This window comes from Cetorhinus maximus, unplaced genomic scaffold, assembly GCF_964194155.1.
Source record: "Cetorhinus maximus unplaced genomic scaffold, sCetMax3.hap1.1 HAP1_SCAFFOLD_1939, whole genome shotgun sequence".
Lineage (NCBI taxonomy): Eukaryota > Metazoa > Chordata > Chondrichthyes > Lamniformes > Cetorhinidae > Cetorhinus > Cetorhinus maximus.
Genome location: NW_027597879.1, coordinates 24,503 through 46,899, shown reverse-complemented (window position 1 = coordinate 46,899; position 22,397 = coordinate 24,503). Strand labels below are relative to the sequence as shown.

General features: G+C 56.3%; 1 protein-coding gene across 2 annotated transcripts; it reads left to right on the top strand.

Annotated features, from left to right (window-relative positions):
- Window positions 1-304: 304 nt before the first annotated feature.
- On the top strand, window positions 305-22,397 carry rusf1 (RUS family member 1). 2 transcript variants are annotated; one of them, XM_078537127.1, is made up of 13 exons: window positions 305-485; window positions 5,077-5,154; window positions 6,090-6,204; window positions 8,259-8,304; window positions 8,465-8,497; window positions 9,443-9,548; window positions 10,428-10,529; window positions 10,919-10,989; window positions 12,284-12,468; window positions 14,295-14,352; window positions 16,411-16,481; window positions 17,581-17,739; window positions 21,321-22,397. In XM_078537127.1, exons 1-13 carry the CDS (start codon window positions 339-341, stop codon window positions 21,491-21,493), a joined length of 1,344 nt encoding a protein of 447 aa, XP_078393253.1. In that variant the 5' UTR covers window positions 305-338; the 3' UTR covers window positions 21,494-22,397. The 2 variants fall into 2 exon arrangements, with proteins under 2 accessions (XP_078393253.1, XP_078393254.1); XM_078537128.1 differs by lacking the exon at window positions 10,428-10,529.

Genomic DNA, 22,397 nt, shown 5'->3' with positions numbered 1-22,397 from the left:
CGACGAGGGTGATGTGGAGGGGGGATGAGACAGACAGGAAAGCGGAGTTGAGGCCACAATTGGATCAGACGTAGTCTCATCGAATGGGGAAGCAGGCTCGAGAGGGGCCGAATGGCCTCCTCCTGCCCCCTAGTTGCTATGTTCTTGCAGCGGTAGCGGGAGACAGTGACCGAAAACTCTCCGAACCTCCGTCAGGGACGTGGCTAATCTCGTTTTTTTCCTTTTACCTCCTCCCTCCCTCCCTCCCTCCCTCCCTCCCTCCCTCCCTCCCTCCCTCCAGCCTGTACTCGGGACCTCTGGCAGTCACCGCACCGGCCGGACCCTGCCTCCCTGCGCCCATGGCTGGTGAGGAGGCGAGGACCCTCTGCTCCGAGCGCTACGGCGCGCACCAGAACCGGCGCTACGTCCAGCTGGGAGACGGCCAGCTCCTCCGGAGGTCGCAGCGAGGGCCGGAGGTGGCCCACCCCCTAGCCGGCATCTTCACGGTCAGCTCCTAGCGGGGGTCGGGGGCGGCGTTGGGCTGGGAGGCGGGTGGTTGGGGGGGTGTGGGGGGGTGGGCTTGTAGAGAGGGGCCGCGGAGGGGAGACAGCGCTGGGGGGGTTGAGGGGGGTGGGAATGGGGCAAAGAGAGGGTGTCGGGAATTAAAGAATCTGGGATTGGAGAGAGAGAGAGACGGAGAGAGAGAGAGAGACGGAGAGAGAGAGAGAGACGGAGAGAGAGAGAGAGACGGGGAGAGAGAGAGAGAGACGGAGAGAGAGAGAGACGGAGAGAGAGAGAGAGACGGAGAGAGAGAGAGACGGAGTGAGAGAGAGACGGAGAGAGAGAGAGACGGAGAGAGAGAGAGACGGAGAGAGAGCGTGAGGGACAGAGGGAGAGCGTGAGACAGACGGAGGGAGAGATAGAGAGACGCAGAGGGAGAGAGACGCAGAGGGAGAGAGACGCAGAGGGAGAGAGACGCAGAGGGAGAGAGACGCAGAGGGAGAGAGACGCAGAGATGGAGAGAGAAAGATAGAGAGATGGAGAGAGAGAGATAGAGAGATGGAGAGAGAGAGATAGAGAGATGGAGAGAGAGAGATAGAGAGATGGAGAGAGAGAGATAGAGAGATGGAGAGAGAGATAGAGAGATAGAGAGATGGAGAGAGAGAGATAGAGAGATGGAGAGAGAGAGATAGAGAGATGGAGAGAGAGAGATAGAGAGATGGAGAGAGAGAGATAGAGAGATGGAGAGAGAGAGATAGAGAGATGGAGAGAGAGAGATAGAGAGATGGAGAGAGAGAGATAGAGAGATGGAGAGAGAGAGATAGAGAGATAGAGAGAGAGAGATAGAGAGATGGAGAGAGAGAGATAGAGAGATGGAGAGAGAGAGATAGAGAGATGGAGAGAGAGAGATAGAGAGATGGGGAGAGAGAGAGATGGAGAGAGAGAGATAGAGAGATGGAGAGAGAGAGATAGAGAGATGGAGAGATGGAGATAGAGAGATGGAGAGAGAGAGATAGAGAGATGGAGAGAGAGAGATAGAGAGATGGAGAGAGAGAGATAGAGAGATGGAGAGAGAGAGATAGAGAGATGGAGAGAGAGAGATAGAGAGATGGAGAGAGAGAGATAGAGAGATGGAGAGAGAGAGATAGAGAGATGGAGAGAGAGAGATAGAGAGATGGAGAGAGAGAGATAGAGAGATGGAGAGAGAGAGATAGAGAGATGGAGAGAGAGAGATAGAGAGATGGAGAGAGAGAGATAGAGAGATGGAGAGAGAGAGATAGAGAGATGGAGAGAGAGAGATAGAGAGATGGAGAGAGAGAGATAGAGAGATGGAGAGAGAGAGATAGAGAGATGGAGAGAGAGAGATAGAGAGATGGAGAGAGAGAGATAGAGAGATGGGGAGAGAGAGAGATGGAGAGAGAGAGATAGAGAGATGGAGAGAGAGAGATAGAGAGATGGAGAGATGGAGATAGAGAGATGGAGAGAGAGAGATGGAGAGATGGAGAGAGGGAGATGGAGAGATGGAGAGAGAGAGATGGAGAGAGAGAGATGGAGAGAGAGAGATGGAGAGAGAGAGATGGAGAGAGAGAGATGGAGAGAGAGAGATGGAGAGAGAGAGATGGAGAGAGAGAGATGGAGAGAGAGAGATGGAGAGAGAGAGATGGAGAGAGAGAGATGGAGAGAGAGAGATGGAGAGAGAGAGATGGAGAGATAGAGAGATGGAGAGAGAGAGATGGAGAGAGAGAGAGATGGAGAGAGAGAGATGGAGAGATAGAGAGATGGAGAGAGAGAGATGGAGAGATAGAGAGATGGAGAGAGAGAGATAGAGAGATGGAGAGAGGGAGATGGAGAGAGGGAGATGGAGATGGAGAGATGGAGAGATGGAGAGAGAGAGATGGAGAGATAGAGAGATGGAGAGAGAGAGATGGAGAGAGGGAGATGGAGATGGAGAGATGGAGAGAGAGAGATAGAGAGATGGAGAGAGAGAGATAGAGAGATGGAGAGAGAGAGAAAGAGAGAGATGGAGAGAGAAAGAGAGAGAAAGACAGAGAGAGAGAGACAGAGAGGCAGAGAGAGAGAGAGAGAGAGGGAGGCAGAGAGAGAGAGAGAGAGAGAGAAGGAGGCAGAGAGAGAGAGAGGGAGGCAGAGAGAGAGAAAGAGAGAGAAAGAGAGAGAGCGAGACAGGGAGAATGAGAGAGAGAGAGAGATGGAGAGAGAGAAAGAGACAGCGACAGACAGAGAGGGAGAGACAGGGAGAGAGGCAGAGAGAGAAAGAGACAGACTGCGACAGAGAGGGGGAGAGAGAGAGAGACAGAGTAAGGGATAGCACAGGGAATGATGGACTGGAGAGGTTTCAGGTGAAATTCTGATGAGGATGGGTTATGTTCCCCGGGCCTTAGAGTGGTCCAATCTTATGCCGCAGGAGGGAGGGCATTCGAACTCTTTTCCCCCTCTCCGCCTCCCCCTCTCCAACTCCAACAACATCCTTCAATCCCCTGTCCCTCTGGTTTCCCCACCCCTCCTACCACCGGGAACAGGTTTCCCCCCCTCACTGACTCCCTCGATCCCGACCCCCCTTCCCGATTGGGAACCCCCTCAATGCGATCTCCCCCCCTTAACCTTCTCCGCTCCGAGGAGAACGATCCCAGCTCCTCCCGGTCTCTCTCTCCACACACGGACTGAAGTCCCCCTCATCATCTCCCACCCACCGGGAACCCTTCTGGTAAATCTCCTTTCTCCGCACCCTCTCCGAGGGCCTCGAAACCCGGAATTACTTTTGGAAAAAGAAAATTCATTGACGGGATGTGGACAGCGCCGGCCGGGACCAGCATGTATTGCCCACCCCTCAGTGCCCCTGGTTCAGAGGGCATTCAGGAGGCAGCCATGTTGTTGTCACATCCAGGCCTTACCAGGTCAGGACAGCAGATTTCCCAGATGGGTTACTTACGACGATCATAAGAACGAGGAGCGGGAGGAGGCCATTCAGCCCCTCGAGCCTGCCCCGCCATTCATGACGATCATGGTTGATCCCATTTCGGCCTCAACTCCAATTTCCCGCCCTCTCCCCCATAACCTTTCAACCCCGTTTACTAATTCAAAACCTGTCTACCTCCTCCTTAAATTGGTTCAGCGTCCCGGCATCCACTGAGGTAGTGACTTCCACAGATTCACCACCCTTCGAGAAAGGTAATTCCCCCTCATCCCTGATTTAAATCTACCGCCCCTTAGCCTAAAACTACGGCCTCTCGTTCTAGAATGCCCCACAAGGGGGAAACATCCGCTCCACGTCTACTTTGTCTCTCCCCTTTAGCATCTTATATACCTCCCATTCGATCTCCTCTCATCCTTCTAAACTCTAGCGAGTATAGGCCCCTAAACTGGCTTAATCTCTCCTCACAAGACAAGCCCCGCATCTCTGGAATCAATCTGGTGAACCTCCTCTGAACCACCTCCTGTTCAACTACATCCTTCCTCAAGTAAGGGGACCAAAACTGTGCACGGTACTCCAGGTGCGGACTCACCAACACCTTGCACAGTTGCAACAACACTTCCCTATTTTTACACTCTATTCCTTTAGCCAAAATTCCACTTCCAGTAAGACATGGGTTTTAAGCGGCCCAGGCAAAGAAACATGATACCCAGAACAATCCATTTCAAGGTCAGCTTCCTTAATTTCAGTTCTTTGTAGACTGCAGTTGGAGGCTTAGATGCTGAAGGGGGCTCCCCATGGTTAGATCTTAGAATTCCTGCTCTTACACACAGCCTTCCCTCCTTTATACATATTTTCCCCTTTGAACGAAAAATGCCTTGTACAGCTGCAACAACACCTCCCTATTATCATCCTCTTTTCCTTGAGCAATAAATGCCATTTGCCTTCCTTTATTGCCTGCTGTACCTGCATACTAGCTTTCAGCGATTGATGCACCGGGACACCCAGATCCCTCTGTGCTGAGTCGTCAAGGGTTCCCTCGGTCATCGTCGGACTTTTAATCCCAGATTTTTTTTTTTTGTTATCGGATTCAGATTTCACCGTCGGCCGTGAAGGGGATTTGAAGCCGGGGACCCTGGAACATTACCCGGGGTCCTTGGAATGCGAGTCCCTCTACGTCACTGCCTCCCCCATCCCCGACCTAGCAGTCCAGCTGCGACCTGACCAGTCATTTATATAAGCTGTCGCGTTCAGCGCCCACCGCCCTCCCTCTCCTTTATGAGCCTGTTCTGCACCTTTCGAGGTGATGTACCTACAGGCCGGTTGACTCCTGGTCGGCCCTTGGTGGAGTTAACCCGGTTTCCGTTGCCTTCCCACCCCCACCCCCACACCCCCCCTCCACCCGCACTGCCCCGTCACCAGCTTGTCCACTCTGTCCGATCGCACCCCCCACCTCAACCTCCTTCGCTCCGGGGAGAGCAGTCCCAGCTTCTCCAGGCTAATGTTGTAGCTAAAATTCCCCGGGAACCCGTACTGGTAAATCTCCCTCCGGACCCTCACCTCCTGCCTACGGTGTGCGCGATCGGACACAGTCCTCTAGTTGGGGCCTAACTAGGGCTTTAGAAGGGTCCAGTGTAACCTCCGTGCTGTGTCTGTCTGTCTTTCAGTCAGTCTTCCTGCCTCAAGGATATCCCGATAGTGTGAGCGGTGACTACCTCAGCTACCAAATCTGGGACACTGTCCAGGTCAGTGAGAGTACAGCGGCTGGACATGCGTAGGCTTCCAGTTAGGCAGTGTCTCTAACGCACTGTCACCCGGTCCCAGAGGGGGAAAGGACAGTGTATCTAACGCACTGTGACACCCGGTCCCAGAGTGGGAAAGGACAGTGTATCTAATGCACTGTGACACCCGGTCCCAAAGGGGGAAAGGACAGGGTATCTAACGCACTGTGACACCCTGTCCCAGAGGGGGAAAGGACAGCGTATCTAACGCACTGTGACACCCGGACCCAGAGGGGGAAAGGACAGTGTATCTAACGCACTGTGACACCCGGTCCCAGAGGGGGGAAAGGACAGCGTATCTAACGCACTGTGACACCCGGTCCCAGAGGAGGGAAAGGACAGTGTATCTAACGCACTGTGACACCCGGTCCCAGAGGAGGGAAAGGACAGTGTATCTAACGCACTGTGACACCCGGTCCCAGAGGGGGAAAGGACAGTGTATCTAACGCACTGTGACACCCGGTCCCAGAGGAGGGAAAGGACAGTGTATCTAACGCACTGTGACACCCGGTCCCAGAGGGGGAAAGGACAGTGTATCTAACGCACTGTGACACCCGGTCCCAGAGTGGGGGAAAGGACAGTGTATCTAACGCACTGTGACACCCGGTCCCAGAGTGGGGGAAAGGACAGTGTATCTAACGCACTGTGACACCCGGTCCCTGAAGGGGGAAAGGACAGTGTATCTAACGCACTGTGACACCTGGTCCCTGAAGGGGGAAAGGACAGTGTATCTAACGCACTGTGACACCCGGTCCCTGAAGGGGGAAAGGACAGCGTATCTAACGCACTGTGACACCTGGTCCCAGAGGGGGGAAAGGACAGTGTATCTAACGCACTGTGACACCTGGTTCCCTGAGCTTATCATTGGAAGCTGACGTGGTCTCTATTTTTAATGATAGGCTTTTGCCAGCAGTATAACGGGGACCCTGGCCACACAGGCTATACTGAAGGGTGTGGGGGTCGGGGACAGCACGGCTACCATCACTGCAGCCTCCATGACCTGGATACTGAAAGGTAAGTTGCGTGACTAGTTGGGTCCCTCTCTCCCAGGGAGATATCTGTACACTGACTGGTGTCTCTCAGTCCCTCTCTCAGGGAGATATCTGTACACTGACTGGTGTCTCTCAGTCCCTCTCTCTCTCAGGGAGATATCTGTACACTGACTGGTGTCTCTCAGTCCCCTCTCTCTCAGGGAGATATCTGTACACTGACTGGTGTCTCTCAGTCCTCTCTCCCTCTCAGGGAGATATCTGTACACTGACTGGTGTCTCTCAGTGCCCTCTCTCTCTGTACACTGACTGAGGTCTCTCATAATTGGGATTGAGGGGTGAAAATGGTGATTAAGGGATAAGGGGAGGGGGAGGGGATTGAGGGACAAGGGGTGAAGATGGGCAGGTGAGGATTGAGGGAAAAGGTGGGGATTGAGGGATACAGGGAGAAGGTGCGTAGGTGGGGATTGAGGGAGACGGGGAGAAGGTGGGAAGGTGGGGATTGAGGGAGACGGGGAGAAGGTGGGTAGGTGGGGATTGAGGGAGATGGGGAGAAGGTGGGTAGGTGGGGATTGAGGGAGACGGGGAGAAGGTGGGTAGGTGGGGATTGAGGGAGACAGGGAGAAGGTGGGGAGGTGGGGATTGAGGGAGACGGTGAGAAGGTGGGGATTGAGGGAGACGGGGAGATGGTGGGAATTGGGATACAGGGAGAAGGAGGGGATTGAGGGATATGGAGAGAAGGAGGGGATTGAGGGATATGGGGAGGATGAGGGGATTGAGGGATATGGGGAGAAGGAGGGGATTGAGGGATATGGGGAGGATGAGGGGATTGAGGGATATGGGGAGAAGGAGGGGATTGAGGGATGAGGGGATTGAGGGAATTGGAAGAAGGAAGGGATTGAGGGATAGGGGAGCAGGGGATCGCGGAATGGGGAGGAGGGGATCGCGGGATAGGGGAGGAGGGGATCGCGGGATAGGGGAGGAGGGGATCGGGGGATAGGGGAGGAGGGGATTGGGGGATGGGGAGGAGGGGATTGGGGGTTAGGGGAGGAGGGGATTGGGGGATAGGGGAGGAGGGGATTGGGGGATAGGGGAGGAGGGGATTGGGGGATAGGGGATGAGGGGATTGGGGGATAGGGGAGGAGGGGATTGGGGGATAGGGGAGGAGGGGATTGGGGGATAGGGGAGGAGGGATTGGGGGATAGGGGAGGAGGGATTGGGGGATAGGGGAGGAGGGATTGGGGGATAGGGGAGGAGGGGATCGGGGGATAGGGGAGGAGGGGATCGGGGGATAGGGGAGGAGGGGATCGCGGGATAGGGGAGGAGGGGATCGCGGGATAGGGGAGGAGGGGATCGGGGGATAGGGGAGGAGGGGATTGGGGGATGGGGAGGAGGGGCTTGGGGGATAGGGGAGGAGGGGATTGGGGGATAGGGGAGGAGGGGATTGGGGGATAGGGGAGGAGGGGATTGGGGGATAGGGGATGAGGGGATTGGGGGATAGGGGAGGAGGGGATTGGGGGATGGGGAGGAGGGGATTGGGGGATAGGGGAGGAGGGATTGGGGGATAGGGGAGGAGGGGATTGGGGGATAGGGGAGGAGGGGATTGCGGGATGGGGAGGAGGGGATTGCGGGATGGGGAGGAGGGGATTGCGGGATGGGGAGGAGGGGATTGTGGGATAAGGGAGGAGGGGATTGGGGGATAGGGGAGGAGGGGATTGGGGGATAGGGGAAGAAGGGATTGCGGGAGAGGGGAGGAGGGGATTGGGGGATAGGGGAGGAGGGATTGGGGGATAGGGGAGGAGGGGATTGGGGGATAGGGGAGGAGGGGATTGGGGGATAGGGGAGGAGGGGATTGGGGGATAGGGGAGGAAGGGATTGCGGGAGAGGGAGGAGGGGATTGGGGGATGGGGAGGAGGGGATCGCGGGATAGGGGAGGAGGGGATTGAGGGATGTAGGAATGGACGAGCAATAGCAGCATCCATGTGCGATGGGCACAGGCCCCAGGCGCTGGGTACGAAGCCTGCGATTGGCACAGACTCTGTGGTGAAACGTGCTGACTGTCTGTAATCCTCTCTTCAGATGGAACTGGGATGGTCGGCCGGATTCTCTTTGCCTGGTTGAAGGGGTAGGTATCTCTCCTGTCACACTCACTGTTATCGCTGTCTTAAAACAGCCTCCGGCTCCTTCCGATCTCTCGTCTCTCCGCGTGACAGACACTGATCGTGCTGTTCAGAACAGCTCGCTCTCCCCGTTCTGCCTTAACCTTGCTTTTGTTCCCCACACAGGAGCAGGTTGGACTGTGATGCCAAGAAGTGGAGGTGAGTTTAACGCACCGAGGCCCTGTGTTCCTGAGGAGGCCAGTGTCTGCAAGGCCCCAGGCCCGGGTAAATTACTCTGTGTCTAACCCCCGTGCTGTACCTGTCCTGGGAGTGTTTGATGGGGACGGTGTAGAGGGAGCTTTACTCTGTATCTAACCCCGTGCTGTACCTGTCCTGGGAGTGTTTGATGGGGACGGTGTAGAGGGAGCTTTACACTGTATCTATCCCCGTGCTGTACCTGTCCTGGGAGTGTTTGATGGGGACGGTGTAGAGGGAGCTTTACTCTGTATCTAACCCCGTGCTGTACCTGTCCTGGGAGTGTTTGATGGGGACAGTGTAGAGGGAGCTTTACTCTGTATCTAACCCCGTGCTGTACCTGTCCTGGGAGTGTTTGATGGGGACAGTGTAGAGGGAGCTTTACTCTGTATCTAACCCCGTGCTGTACCTGTCCTGGGAGCGTTTGATGGGGACGGTTAGAGGGAGCTTTACTCTGTATCTAACCCTGTGCCGTACCTGCCCTGGGGAGTGTTTGATGGGGACGGTGTAGAGGGAGCTTTACTCTGTATCTAACCCCGTGCTGTACCTGTCCTGGGAGTGTTTGATGGGGACAGTGTAGAGGGAGCTTTACTCTGTATCTAACCCCGTGCTGTACCTGTCCTGGGAGCGTTTGATGGGGACGGTTAGAGGGAGCTTTACTCTGTATCTAACCCTGTGCCGTACCTGCCCTGGGGAGTGTTTGATGGGGACGGTGTAGAGGGAGCTTTACTCTGTATCTAACCCCGTGCTGTACCTGTCCTGGGAGTGTTTGATGGGGACGGTGTAGAGGGAGCTTTACTCTGTATCTAACCCCGTGCTGTACCTGTCCTGGGAGTGTTTGATGGGGAGGGAGTGTTTTTAATTTCCAAGCTGGGTGTTTGAATCTCCTTTTCCTGTCTATGGCCACAGGTTGTTTGCCGATGGGCTCAATGATTTGGCGATCTTCATGGAGATTATAGCTCCTGCCTTCCCGTCCATCTTCATCCTCATTGTCTGTGTCTCTGGAGTGTTTAAGGTGGGTCCCTGTAGTCTAATTGGTTTTGCGGCACTGAATTCTTCACACCAATGGTTAGATTTACATTCTGATTCCCCATCGCTTGGAACTAGGGAAAGACCTGAGGGTGAGGTGGAGCGGCACAACGCGTGAAGGACCTACGCCAGCTCTCTGACTCTCTGAGCAGCCTCACACCAGGGCAATGATCCTCCGTCACTGAGCACTACCGTTCCGGAGTTCAACCATCCTCACTCACAGAGCGATGGCCACGGGAAGCTCACGAGGCTCACTAAGTGGGCAACGCCACATGTGGTCAGCGATCCTCACTGACCGAGCGATGCCACGGGAGGTCAATGATCCACACTGAGCAATGCCACGGAGGGGGTGGGGTGGTGGTCAACGATCCTCACTCACCGAGTGATGCCACAGGAGATCAATGATCCTCACTCAGTGAGCAATGCCACGGGGGGTGGTCAACGATCCTCACTTGCCGAGCGATGCCACGGGAGGTCAATGATCGTCACTAAGTGAGCAATGCCATGGGTGGTCAACGATCCTCACTAAGCCAGTGATGCCATGGGAGGTCAATGATCCACACTAAGTGAGCAATGCCACGGGGGGGGGTGGTCAACGATCCTCACTTGCCGAGCGATGCCACGGGAGGTCAATGATCCACACTAAGTGAGCAATGCCACGGGAGGTCCTGTCGGGCGACGGCTCGGTGGGTTGGTGGGGGCTGGAGTGAGGGGGCTGGTGGTGGTTGGGGGAAGGTGGTGGTGGTGGGGGGGTAGGTGGGGTGCGTTTGGGATGGTCTCGCAGCCCCTCGCAACGGTGAGCAATGCCACGGGGTGGCCCCCGGCCGCCCTCTTACCCATCCTGCTTTCTCTCTCTCTCTCCCAGTCCATCGTGGGGGTGTCCGGCGGAGCGACGCGTGCTGCCCTGACCATGCACCAGGCCCGGCGCGACAACATGGCAGACGTTTCGGCCAAAGACGGCAGCCAGGTAACCACCAACACCAACACCCCCCACCCCACCCCACCACCCCCTGCCCCTGCCCCCACCACTCCTCCCCTACCTCTCGGCAGGATCGGGAACGGTGGGAGGGGGGGGTGTCGGGTGTGTTTTTGCCGCCGTCGTGCGCGAGTGCCTTAAAAAAAGAGGGGCGGGAATGGCAGGCTAGGCAGCCTTTAAACGGGGATGATTGTGCATGTTGGTGCGGGGTGGGGGAGGAGGGTGTGTGTTTCTGTGTGTGTGTGTGTTGGTGGGGTTTTGGGCACACGCGTGTTCGGACGTGATCACGCGCCCACGGGGAGCTGGTATGCGCACGGCGTCTCACCCCCTGTCGCCCTGTCTGTCTCTCTCTCTCTCTCTCCCCCCTCACCCCCGTACAGGAGACCCTCGTGAATCTGGCCGGTCTGCTGTTCAGCCTCGTCCTCACGCCCCTCGCCACCGGAAACCTCCTGTACGTATAAGCGACGCCGGCTCCCGGGAATTCTGCTCCGGGGGTCTGTGAGGTCCGAGTGATCTCGGGAATCCCGTACGCGGGAAAATTGATTCGGAACTCTGTTGTGTGGGGGGTGGGGAGGTGGAGCTGGGGTTGGGGGGGCGTTGGGTAGGCATGGGAGAGAGTCGGAATCCTGCAGGTGTATTGGTATGTGCGAGGGTGAGGGTGGGAATCTTGCAGGTGGATTGGGATAGGCAGGGGAAAGGGTGGGAATCTTGCAGGTGGATTGGTATGAGCAGGGGAGAGAGTGGGAATTCTGCAGGTGGATTGGGATAGGCTGGGGCGAGAGTGGGAATTCTGCAGGTGGATTGGGATAGGCAGGGGAAAGAGTGGGAATTCTGCAGGTGGATTGGGATAGGCAGGGGCGAGAGCGGGAATTCTGCAGGTGGATTGGGATAAGCAGGGGAGAGAGTGGGAATCCTGCAGGTGGATTGGGATAAGCAGGGGCGAGAGTGGGAAATCTGCAGGTGGATTGGGATAAGCAGGGGTGAGAGTGGGAATTCTGCAGGTGGATTGGGATAAGCAGGGGCGAGAGTGGGAATTCTGCAGGTGGATTGGGATGTGCGAGGGCGAGAGTGGGAATTCTGCAGGTGGATTGGGATAAGCAGGGGCGAGAGTGGGAATCCTGCAGGTGGGTTGGGATGTGCGAGGGCGAGGGTGGGAATTCCGGAGCTCGATTAGGATGTCCTAATGAGGGAACAGGGCTGAATGGGGAGGAGGATCTGATGGGGAGAGCGGGAAATCCGTTGCAGGGAGAGAAATGTGGGAATCGCGGGGCAACCGAGGGAGAGGTCCGGAATCCGGTCGAGGGGTTGGGAACGCTGTGAGACAGATGGGTTGTGGGGGTGGGGGGCAGGGGGGGGTGGAAGAGAGGGACCCAAGGAGGGAGAGATGGGAATTCTCTGTCGGGTGGCAGGAATGTTGGGGGGTGGGGGCGGATGAGAGGGCGGGAATTCTGCACCGGGTTCGGGACACGTCGGATGGGGAATTCTGCGAGCGCTGTTGGGAATATCTCGAGGGGAATCGAGGGGGAATCTTGGACTGAGAGGAGGGAGGCCTCGAAAGAGCACTCGGGATTGGGGGGATCCTGTGGGAGGGTTGGGATGTCCCGGAAGAAGAGGAGGAGGCGGGAATTTCGGAGGGGTTTGCGTGTGGGATTGGGAGGGAAGTCTGGAATGGTGTATGTGAGGGAGCGGGCAGCAATGGTCTCCAGCCTCACTGACAGGTTCTTGACCACCTCCTGCTCCCACAGCCTCACCTACCTGCTCTACACTCTCTTCACCATACTGCACCTCTACGCTAACTACCGAGCAGTCAGGGCGGTGGTCATGGACACCCTGAACCAGTCCCGGCTCAGCCTCATGGTCAACGAGTTCCTCCGGACAGGCAGAGTGCCTCCTCCCAGCTCCGTCAACCCCCGGGAGCCTCTCCTTCCAGGTCAGTGCCCAAGGGGAGCGCCGCACTGTCGGAGGGTCAGTGCTGAGGGAGCGCCGCACTGTCGGAGGGTCAGTCCTGAGGGAGTGCCGCACTGTTGGAGGGTCAGTACTGAGGGAGCGCCGCACTGTCGGAGGGTCAGTGCTGAGGGAGCGCCGCACTGTCGGAGGGTCAGTGCTGAGGGAGCGCCACACTGTGGGAGGGTCAGTGCTGAGGGAGCGCCGCACTGTGGGAGGGTCAGTGCTGAGGGAGCGCCGCACTGTCGGAGGGTCAGTGCTGAGGGAGCGCCGCACTGTGGGAGGGTCAGTGCTGAGGGAGCGCCGCACTGTCGGGAGGGTCAGTGCTGAGGGAGCGCCGCACTGTCGGAGGGTCAGTACTGAGGGAGCGCCGCACTGTCGGAGGGTCAGTGCTGAGGGAGCGCCGCACTGTCGGAGGGTCAGTGCTGAGGGAGCGCCGCACTGTCGGAGGGTCAGTGCTGAGGGAGCGCCGCACTGTGGGAGGGTCAGTGCTGAGGGAGCGCCGCACTGTCGGAGGGTCAGTGCTGAGGGAGCGCCGCTCTGTCGGAGGGTCAATGCTGAGGGAGCACCGCACTGTGGGAGGGTCAGTGCTGAGGGAGCGCCGCACTGTCGGAGGGTCAGTACTGAGGGAGAGCCGCTCTGTCGGAGGGTCAGTACTGAGGGAGCGCCGCATTGTGGGAGGGTCAGTGCTGAGGGAGCGCCGCACTGTCGGAGGGTCAGTGCTGAGGGAGCGCCGCACTGTCGGAGGGTCAGTGCTGAGGGAGCGCCGCACTGTCGGAGGGTCAGTGCTGAGGGAGCGCCGCACTGTGGGAGGGTCCGTACTGAGGGAACGCCGCACTGTTGGAGGGTCAGTACTGAGGGAGCGCCGCACTGTGGGAGGGTCAGTGCTGAGGGAGCGCCCGCACTGTGGGAGGGTCCGTACCGAGGGAACGCCGCACTGTGGGAGGGTCAGTACTGAGGGAGCGCCGCACTGTCGAAGGGTCAGTGCTGAGGGAGAGCCGCACTGTCGGAGGGTCAGTGCTGAGGGAGCGCCGCACTGTCGGAGGGTCAGTGCTGAGGGAGCGCCGCACTGTCGGAGGGTCAGTGCTGAGGGAGCGCCCGCACTGTGGGAGGGTCAGTGCTGAGGGAGCGCCACACTGTGGGAGGGTCAGTGCTGAGGGAGCGCCGCACTGTGGGAGGGTCAGTGCTGAGGGAGAGCCGCACTGTCGGAGGGTCAGTGCTGAGGGAGCGCCGCACTGTCGGAGTGTCAGTACTGAGGGAGCGCCGCACTGTCGGAGGGTCAGTGCTGAGGGAGCGCCGCACTGTCGGAGGGTCAGTGCTGAGGGAGCGCCGCACTGTCGGAGGGTCAGTGCTGAAGGAGCGCCGCACTGTCGGAGGGTCAGTACTGAGGGAGCGCCGCACTGTCGGAGGGTCAGTGCTGAAGGAGCACTGCACTGTCGGAGGGTCAGTGCTGAGGGAGAGCCGCACTGTCGGAGGGTCAGTACTGAGGGAGAGCCGCACTGTCGGAGGGTCAGTGCTGAGGGAGAGCCGCACTGTCGGAGGGTCAGTGCTGAGGGAGCGCCGCACTGTCGGAGGGTCGGTGCTGAGGGAGCGCCGCACTGTGGGAGGGTCAGTGCTGAGGGAGCGCCCGCACTGTGGGAGGGTCAGTGCTGAGGGAGCGCCGCACTGTCGGAGTGGTGTTCAATCTGAGGGCTCTGTCTGCCCTCTGAGGTGTACTTCAATTTCGGTGGGACCAGGATTAGGGGCGAGGGAATCTACATTGAGGGTTAAGCACGATCTGGACCAAGCATTAATATGTTGTCTGCATCACAGCTTTCCAATGGAGACTGTCCATCAGGCTAGGAACACCTCTGCACTCAATCTTAGACAGGTCAGTAAAACAGCAAGATCCCACGTGCACTTTCAGTTTTCTATTTATAACCCACCACTGCCCCCTACGCAATCCCTCGATTAGATTCCAGTCTGTAACTCACTCCCGGGTATCTGTTATTCTATATATAAACCACCCCGAACCCCTCGATTAGATTCCAGTCTGTAACTCACTCCTGGGTATCTGTTATTCTATATATAAACCACCCCGAACCCCTCGATTAGATTCCAGCCTCTAACTCAATCCCGGGTATCTGTTATTCTATATATAAACCCCCCCGAACCCCTCGATTAGATTCCAGTCTGTAACTCACTCCCGGGTATCTGTTATTCTATATATAAACCCGCCCGAACCCCTCGATTAGATTCCAGTCTGTAACTCACTCCCGGGTATCTGTTATTCTATATATAAACCACCCCGAACCCCTCGATTAGATTCCAGTCTGTAACTCCCGGGTATCTGTTATTCTGTATATAAATCCCTCCCGATCCCCTCGATTAGATTCCAGTCTGTAACTCACTCCCGGTTATTTGTCTCTTCATATATAAACACGTGAACCCCTCGAAGTGTCTGTGACGCTCTCTATGTCTGCACCCTGCATAAACTATCTAGATTACATCTCCCGATTAATCACGCCATTATTGAGGGGAGGCAATGGTCTAGTGGGTACAGTCACTGGACTGGTAACCTGGAGACCCAGGGTAATTCTCTGATGACCCAGGTTTGAGTCTCAACACGGTAGAGAGTGAAATTCTGATTGGGTGTGATCATCACCAGGAATCCATTGTTGTAAAAAACCTATCTGGTTCACTCATGCCCTTTCGGGTTAGTGTCTTACTTGGTCTGCCCTACATGTGACCCCAGACGCACAACAGTCTGGTTGACTCTTAAATGCCCTCTGAGATGAAGAAGGGCAATTAGGGGTGGGCAATAAATGCTGGCCTAGCCAGCGATGCCCACATTCCCATGAATGAATAATAGAGGATTTGCTGAATCGAGAGGGATGGACCCACAACATTCGTGTAGTGTTTTAATGATTTTATTTTTCATTTTTGTCTCTCTCCCTATCTCTTTGGTGCGTGTCTCTCTAACTCTCTGCCTCTTGCTTTGTCTCTCTCTCGCGCTGTGACCACCTGTATCTTTCTGTCTGTCTGTCTCTCTCTCTCCTGCTCACCGTCATTCTCCATCTCTCTCTGTATCTCGCTATGTCTCTATCTATCTCTATCTCTCTCTCTCTCTCTATCTGTCACTCTCCATCTCGCTCTGTCTCTCTCTCTCTGTCTCTCGCTATGTCTCTATCTATCTCTCGGTCTCTCACTTTCTCTCTCTCACTGTCACTCTCCATCTCGCTCTGTCTCTATCTCTCTCTCTGTCTCTCGCTATGTCTCTATCGATCTCTGTGTCTCTCTCTCTCCCTCTGTCACTCAACATCTCACTCCGTCTCTATCTCTCTCTCTGTCTCTCACTATGTCACTATCTCTCTCTTTGTCTCTCTCTGTCTCTCCATCTCTGTCTCTCTCTCTTCCTGTTTCTCCCACTTTCCATCTCACTCTGTTTATCTTTCCCTGTCGCTGTGTCTCTCCCTGTCGCTGTGTCTCTCCCTGTCGCTGTGTCTCTCCCTGTCGCTGTGTCTCTCCCTGTCGCTGTGTCTCTCCCTGTCGCTGTGTCTCTGCCTCTTTCTCTCTGCCTTTTTCTCTCTGCCTCTTTCTCTCTGCCTCTTTCTCTCTGCCTCTTTCACTCTGCCTCCCCATCTCTGTTTCTCTATCTCTCTCTATCTCTCTCTGTCTCTCTCTGTCTCTCTCTGTCTCTCTCTGTCTCTCTCTGTCTCTCTCTGTCTCTCTCTGTCTCTCTCTGTCTCTCTCTGTCTCTCTCTATCTCTCTCCCTGTCTCACCCACTCTTCATCTCATGCTGACTCTCTCTCTCTCCCTCTCTCTCTCTGTCTCGATATCTCTCTCTGTCTCTCTCTTTCCTTCTCTCCCAACCTCCGTCTCTCTCTTTCTCTATATATCTCTCTGTCTCTTTCTCTCTGTCTTTCTTTGTGTCTCACACATCCACAGTGCTTACGATTATCAGAGAGCAATAGAAAACAACAGAAAGAATTACTTACTGGGATTGAACCGAAACACTGGTGAGTGAAAAAATAAAAAATATAACGCACTGTGACACCCGGTCCCAGAGGGGGAAAGGACAGTGTATCTAACGCACTGTGACACCCGGTCCCAGAGGGGGTAAAGGACAGTGTATCTAACGCACTGTGACACCCGGTCCCAGAGGGGGAAAGGACTGTGTATCTAACGCACTGTGACACCCGGTCCCAGAGGGGGAAAGGACTGTGTATCTAACGCACTGTGACACCCGGTCCCAGAGGGGGAAAGGACTGTGTATCTAACACACTGTGACACCCGGTCCCAGAGGGGGAAAGGACAGTGTATCTAACGCACTGTGACACCCGGTCCCAGAGGGGGAAAGGACAGTGTATCTAACGCACTGTGACACTCGGTCCCAGAGGGGGAAAGGACAGCGTATCTAACGCACTGTGACACCCGGTCCCAGAGGGGGAAAGGACTGTGTATCTAACGCACTGTGACACCCGGTCCCAGAGGGGGAAAGGACAGTGTATCTAACGCACTGTGACACCCGGTCCCAGAGGGGGAAAGGACAGTGTATCTAACGCACTGTGACACCCGGTCCCAGAGGGGGAAAGGACAATGTATCTAATGCACTGTGACACCCGGTCCCAGAGGGGGGAAAGGACAGCGTATCCAACGCACTGTGATACCCGGTCCCAGAGGGGGGAAAGGACAGTGTATCTAACGCACTGTGACACCCGGTCCCAGAGGGGGAAAGGACAGCGTATCTAACGCACTGTGACACCCGGTCCCAGAGGGGGAAAGGACAGTGTATCTAACGCACTGTGACACCCGGTCCCAGAGGGGGAAAGGACAGCGTATCTAACGCACTGTGACACCCGTTCCCAGAGGGGGAAAGGACAATGTATCTAATGCACTGTGACACCCGGTCCCAGAGGGGGAAAGGGCAGTGTATCTAACGCACTGTGACACCCGGTCCCAGAGTGGGGGAAAGGACAGTGTATCTAACGCACTGTGACACCCGGTCCCAGAGGGGGAAAGGACAGTGTATCTAACGCACTGTGACACCCGGTTCTAGAGGAGGGGGTGAGAGAGGAGGGCGTATCTCAGGAGGGTAACTCTCGGTTCTGTTCGAAGGTGTGGTATGCGTCTCCCTGAGGGAGGGCGCCGGGAGCGTCGACATGATCGAGGCCTGTTTCCATGTCGAGGTGCTGAACGAACTCCTGCGCCCGGACCCCGGCTCCCTCCGCGTGGGGAGGGCCGCCTTCGCCGAGCTGCAGGCGAAACTGAAATCCGGTGAGATTATTCCCCCCTCTCCCCCCCCCGACACCCTCTGACGTCTCCCCTTCTCCCCTCAGCGCCTTCCCCCCTCCTTCGACACCACACTGCGCGACGGCGAGGTTCGATTTCCCCCCACCCCTCGCGTCGGAGCAGGGGGGCCCCCGCTGCGCAGACGTGGCGGTGGGGGTGCGAGCTGGGCTTTCCCGGTGTGCGGGGCAGGGTGCCAGAGCTGCGTGCCGGAGGCTGAAGGCTGGTCAACTCGAAACCCCGTGACACGCGTCCCCCTCCCCCACCCCTTAAAGAATTAAAAAAGAAAAGCCGCGGCGGAATGGTGGTCCTGGCGAAGGTGACGCGCCCACTCGCAGCTTTGCGGCGTCCTCAGGACCGGGCGCACGCGTCATCGTCGCCGGGGAGAGAGCGGGAGTCCGGAGAGCTGGGAGCCTCTTAGAATTGAGCGAAGGAGGGACCCAGGGCTGGGTCGAGGGGACGAGCTCGTGGGAACGGAACCACCGTGTGGGAAAGGGAGGGGGGGGGGCCATTCGGCCCATCGAGTCAGCACTGGCTCCCTGAAAGAGGGTTCCACCTCGTCCTCGCTCCCCCTGCCTTATCCCCCTCACCTTTGCCCACTCTCTCTCTCTCCCTCTCTCTCTCTTTCAGGTCGCCATCCCATTCCCTTTTGAGTACCTCAATCGAACCCGCCTTCCTCTCAGGAAGTTCGCTCCAGGCTCTATCCGCACCCCCCGGGTGAAAAAAAAAATGGTTCCTTCACATCACTCTTACTCCTTTGGCCCAGATGTTTTCGATCTGGGCCCCTCTGGTTCTGGACGCTCCCTCAGAGCGGGGAACAGTTTCTCACTATTGACCCTGTCCGAAACCCCCCCCTCGGGATCTTGAACGCCTCCATTGAGTCTCCTCTCGGCCGCCTTTTCTCCGAGGGGAAACAGTCCCCGACCTCTCCAGCCCATCCTCATGGCTACAGTTCTTCGTCCCCGGGAATCATTCTGGTGAATCTCCTCCGCGCTCTCTCTCTCTCTCTCTCTCTCCAGTGCCCTTCACATCCTTCCTCAAGTGTGGTGCCCAGAACTGGGATGCAGGGCTCCAGATGAGGCCTAACCTAGCGACTTATACAAGTTCAACATGACCTCCTTACTCTTGTACCTAAAGGCCTCGATTAATAAAGCCTCAAGATGCTTTATTAACTGCTCTCTCAACCTGCCCTGGCAGCTTCAATACGCCGAGCTCCCTCTGTCCCCTGCGCCTTCCTTAAGAGGCTCCCCCTCTATTTTATCCTTGTCCGTCCATACTCCTCCTGCCAAAATGAATCACCGCACACTTCTCTGTATCGAACTTCATCCGCCACTGGCCTGCCCACTCCACCAACGCCTGGACCGTCAAAGCCTATGAAAGCAGAGTGCAAAAGCTGCGACGAGGCTTTCAAAAGGAGGAGAGTAGCTAAAGCGCAGGTTGGTCCCTTAAGAGACGGGGGCAGGGGAAATTATAATGGGCAATGGAGGAAGTTCGTTCAAACTCTTCTCTGTGGTAGAAGACACCAAAAAATATCAGCTGCAAAGGGCGGGGAACCCATCGCAAGTTGAGAAATAGTACCGGGGGACGTAAATCCGACAAACCCTGTGGACTTGATGGCCCTGCGTCCTCGGGTGGGGGGGTGGGTTTAACAGGACGAGACGTAGAGAGATTTACGATTTTCCCAAAATTTAGATTCCGAGATGGTTCCTAGTAGATCGGAAGTTGGCAAACATTAACTTGGCCACCCCAGAGAGGAAGGAGGCGTGAAACCAGGGAACTTACCGGCTGGTTAACCTGGCATCAGCCGCTGGGAAAATGCTGGTAACTATTCTCAGGGCTTTGGTAACAGGACAGGGGCACTTAGGAAATCGTAATACGATTAGGGTCAGAAAAAAAAACGTGGCTTTGTTAAAAAGAAATCATCTTGGGCAAGTCCGCTAGAGATTTTTGAGGATGTAACCGGTAGGATGGATGGATAAAGGGGAACCGGTAGATGTGGTGTATTTGGATTGGACAAAGGGGAACCAGTAGATGTGGTGTATTTGGATTGGACAAAGGGGAACCAGTAGACGTGGTGTATTTGGATTGGACAAAGGGGAACCGGTAGATGTGGTGTATTTGGATTGGACAAAGGGGAACCAGTAGATGTGGTGTATTTGGATTTTCCAAAAGTAGTTCAATAGGATGCCCCACAAGACGTTATTATACAAATATAGGGTACATGGGATTGGGGGTACTATGTTAGCATGGATTGAGGATTGGTTAAAGGGTGGGCGTAGGAATAAATGGGACTTTTTCGAGTGACTAGCGGAGTGCCACAAGGGTCAGTGCCGGGGCCTCAGCTATTTACGCTAACTGAGTGTAAGTTTGCCGATGATATAAGGTTGGGCGGGAAGGTAAACTGCGAAGAGGACTCAAAGAGACTGCGGAGGGATTCAGGCAGGTTGGGTGAGTGGGCAAGAACCCGGCAGATGGAGTATAAGGTGGGGGAAGAGTGTGAAGCTATCTGGTTTGGTCAGAGGATTGGATAGCGGGATAGTTTCTGTACAGTGAGAGTCTGGGAGGTGTTTGCAATCAGAGGGACCTGGGTGTCCTTGTACATGAACCACAGAAAGTTACCGTGTGGGTACAGCAAGCGATGAGGAAGGGAAATGGTCTGTGAGTCTTTATTACAAAGGGATTGGAGTTTCAGAGTGAAGGAGTCTTCCTACAATGATACAGGGCGTTGGTGAGACCATACCTGGAGCTCTGGGTCCGATTTTGGTCTCCTTACCTGAGGAAGGACATCCCTGCCCTAGAGGGAGCGTAACAAAGGTTCACTAGACTGGTTCCTGGGATGAGAGGGATTGTCCCAGGAGGAGAGATTGAGGAGAATGGGGTCTCTATTCCCTGGAGTTTCGAAGAACGAGAGGTCGTCTCACTGAAACGTAGAAAATTCTGAAGGGCTTTGACAGGGTCGATGCTGAGAGGCTGTTTCCCCCCCTCTCCCCGGGCTGGAGAGTCTAGAACACGGGGGGTCCCAGTCTCAGGAGAAGGGGTCGGCCATTTTGGGCTGAGATGAAGGAGAAATGTCTTCACTCGGGGAGGGTTGTGAATCTTTGGAATTCTCCTACCCCAGAGAGCGGTGGGTGCTCCGTCATCGAGTAGGTTCAAGACCCGGAGATCAAGAGATTTTTGCACTCTGTGGGGATCGAGGGACATGGGGAGAGTGCGGGAAGGTGGAGTTGAGGGGGATGATCAGCCACAGGCTGGATTAAGGTGGAGTTGAGGGAGAAGATCAGCCACAGGCTGGATTAAGGTGGAGTTGAGGGGGAAGATCAGCCACAGGCTCGAATAAGGGCGGAGCAGGCAGGAGGGGCCAAATGGCCTCCCCCTGCCCCTGTTAGAGAGATGACACACCCTTCCTTCCTCCTCAACACTGTCCCACCGACGCAGCCTCAAACTTCCCCGCCCCTCAATCACCGCTCTCCTCGACACCCGAGACCCTCGACTCCTGCCCTCCCTCGGTATCCAGCCCCCCACCCGACTCACTGTGTCTAATTCCTTTCTTTCTCTCTCTCCTTCCCCAGAACGGGACGAGCGACTGTGGGACATGGTGGCAGCGACTCACCTCTTGGTCGATCAGCTGTACCCCCGGCTGCTGTCCGAGGCCCGGGCGGCCGGCTGGCTGACAGAGCGGAATCACCTGGGGGCAGACGAGTGGAGAGCCCAGTGGCCCCTGGAGGGCAAGAAGGGGCAGTGAAGGAGCGCAGTGGGGGTGTGGGGGGTGGGGTTGGGGGTGGGGGCATGGGTTAGGAGCACGGGTCCCTGTGTCCCGATCGCCATCGTCCGAGCACCCGGACGAGGGGCAGGAGTGGGCCACTCGGACCCTGCTCCTCTGCATCCCGCCCACCCTCCAATCCCACCTCGCTGACCAAGACCCTCTCCACCTTCAAAGACTCTGCTTCCCCCCACCCCCCTTTTCAGGAAGAGGGTTCTAAAAGACTCACGACCCCACCTCCCCCAGTGAAATATGTTTTGCCTCCATTTTAAATGGGCGACCACCCCCTCCCCCCACCTTATTTTTAATCAGTGACCCTGGGGTGGGAGGGAGGGGGCTCGAGACCCCTCCTCCAGGGGGGCTTGGGTGCTGCGGCGCGTTCCTGGGGCAAGTGCTGTCGACTGCGATACCCCCCACCCGCCACCCCGGGGCAGCATTGCAGTCTTAAAGGGATGAGTGTTTAAAAAGGAGGAGAGTAGCTAAAGTCCACGTCAAGTCCCCGAGAGAGGCCAGAGGCGGGGGGAAGTTAACAGTGGGGATTGAGGTCATGGCAGACATGCCAACCCGGGGCAGCATTGCAGTCTTAAAGGGACGTGTGCACAGGGCTCCAGAACACTCGACCAGTGTTTAAAAAGGAGGAGAGTAGCTAAAGTCCACGTCAATTCGCCAAGAGAGGCCGGAGGCGGGGGAAGTTAACAGTGGGGATTGAGGTAATGGCAGACATGTTGGAGGGGAGGCGGTGGTGTGGTGGGTGTTGTCGCTGGACTCGTAATGCAGAGACCCAGGGTGACGCTCTGGGGACCCGGGATCGAATCCCGCCGGAGCGGTCGGTGAAATTTGAATTCAATAAAGATCCGGAATTAGAAGTCCGATGATGACCATGAAA

Coding starts and splice junctions, on each gene's coding strand:
- rusf1 (XM_078537127.1), top strand. CDS start 339: ATGGCTGGTGAGGAGGCGAGGACCCTCTGCTCCGAGCGCTACGGCGCG. Junction 12,469..14,294: donor CCGGGAGCCTCTCCTTCCAG/GTCAGTGCCCAA, acceptor TCTGCATCACAG/CTTTCCAATGGAGACTGTCC. Junction 17,740..21,320: donor GCAGGCGAAACTGAAATCCG/GTGAGATTATTC, acceptor CTCCTTCCCCAG/AACGGGACGAGCGACTGTGG.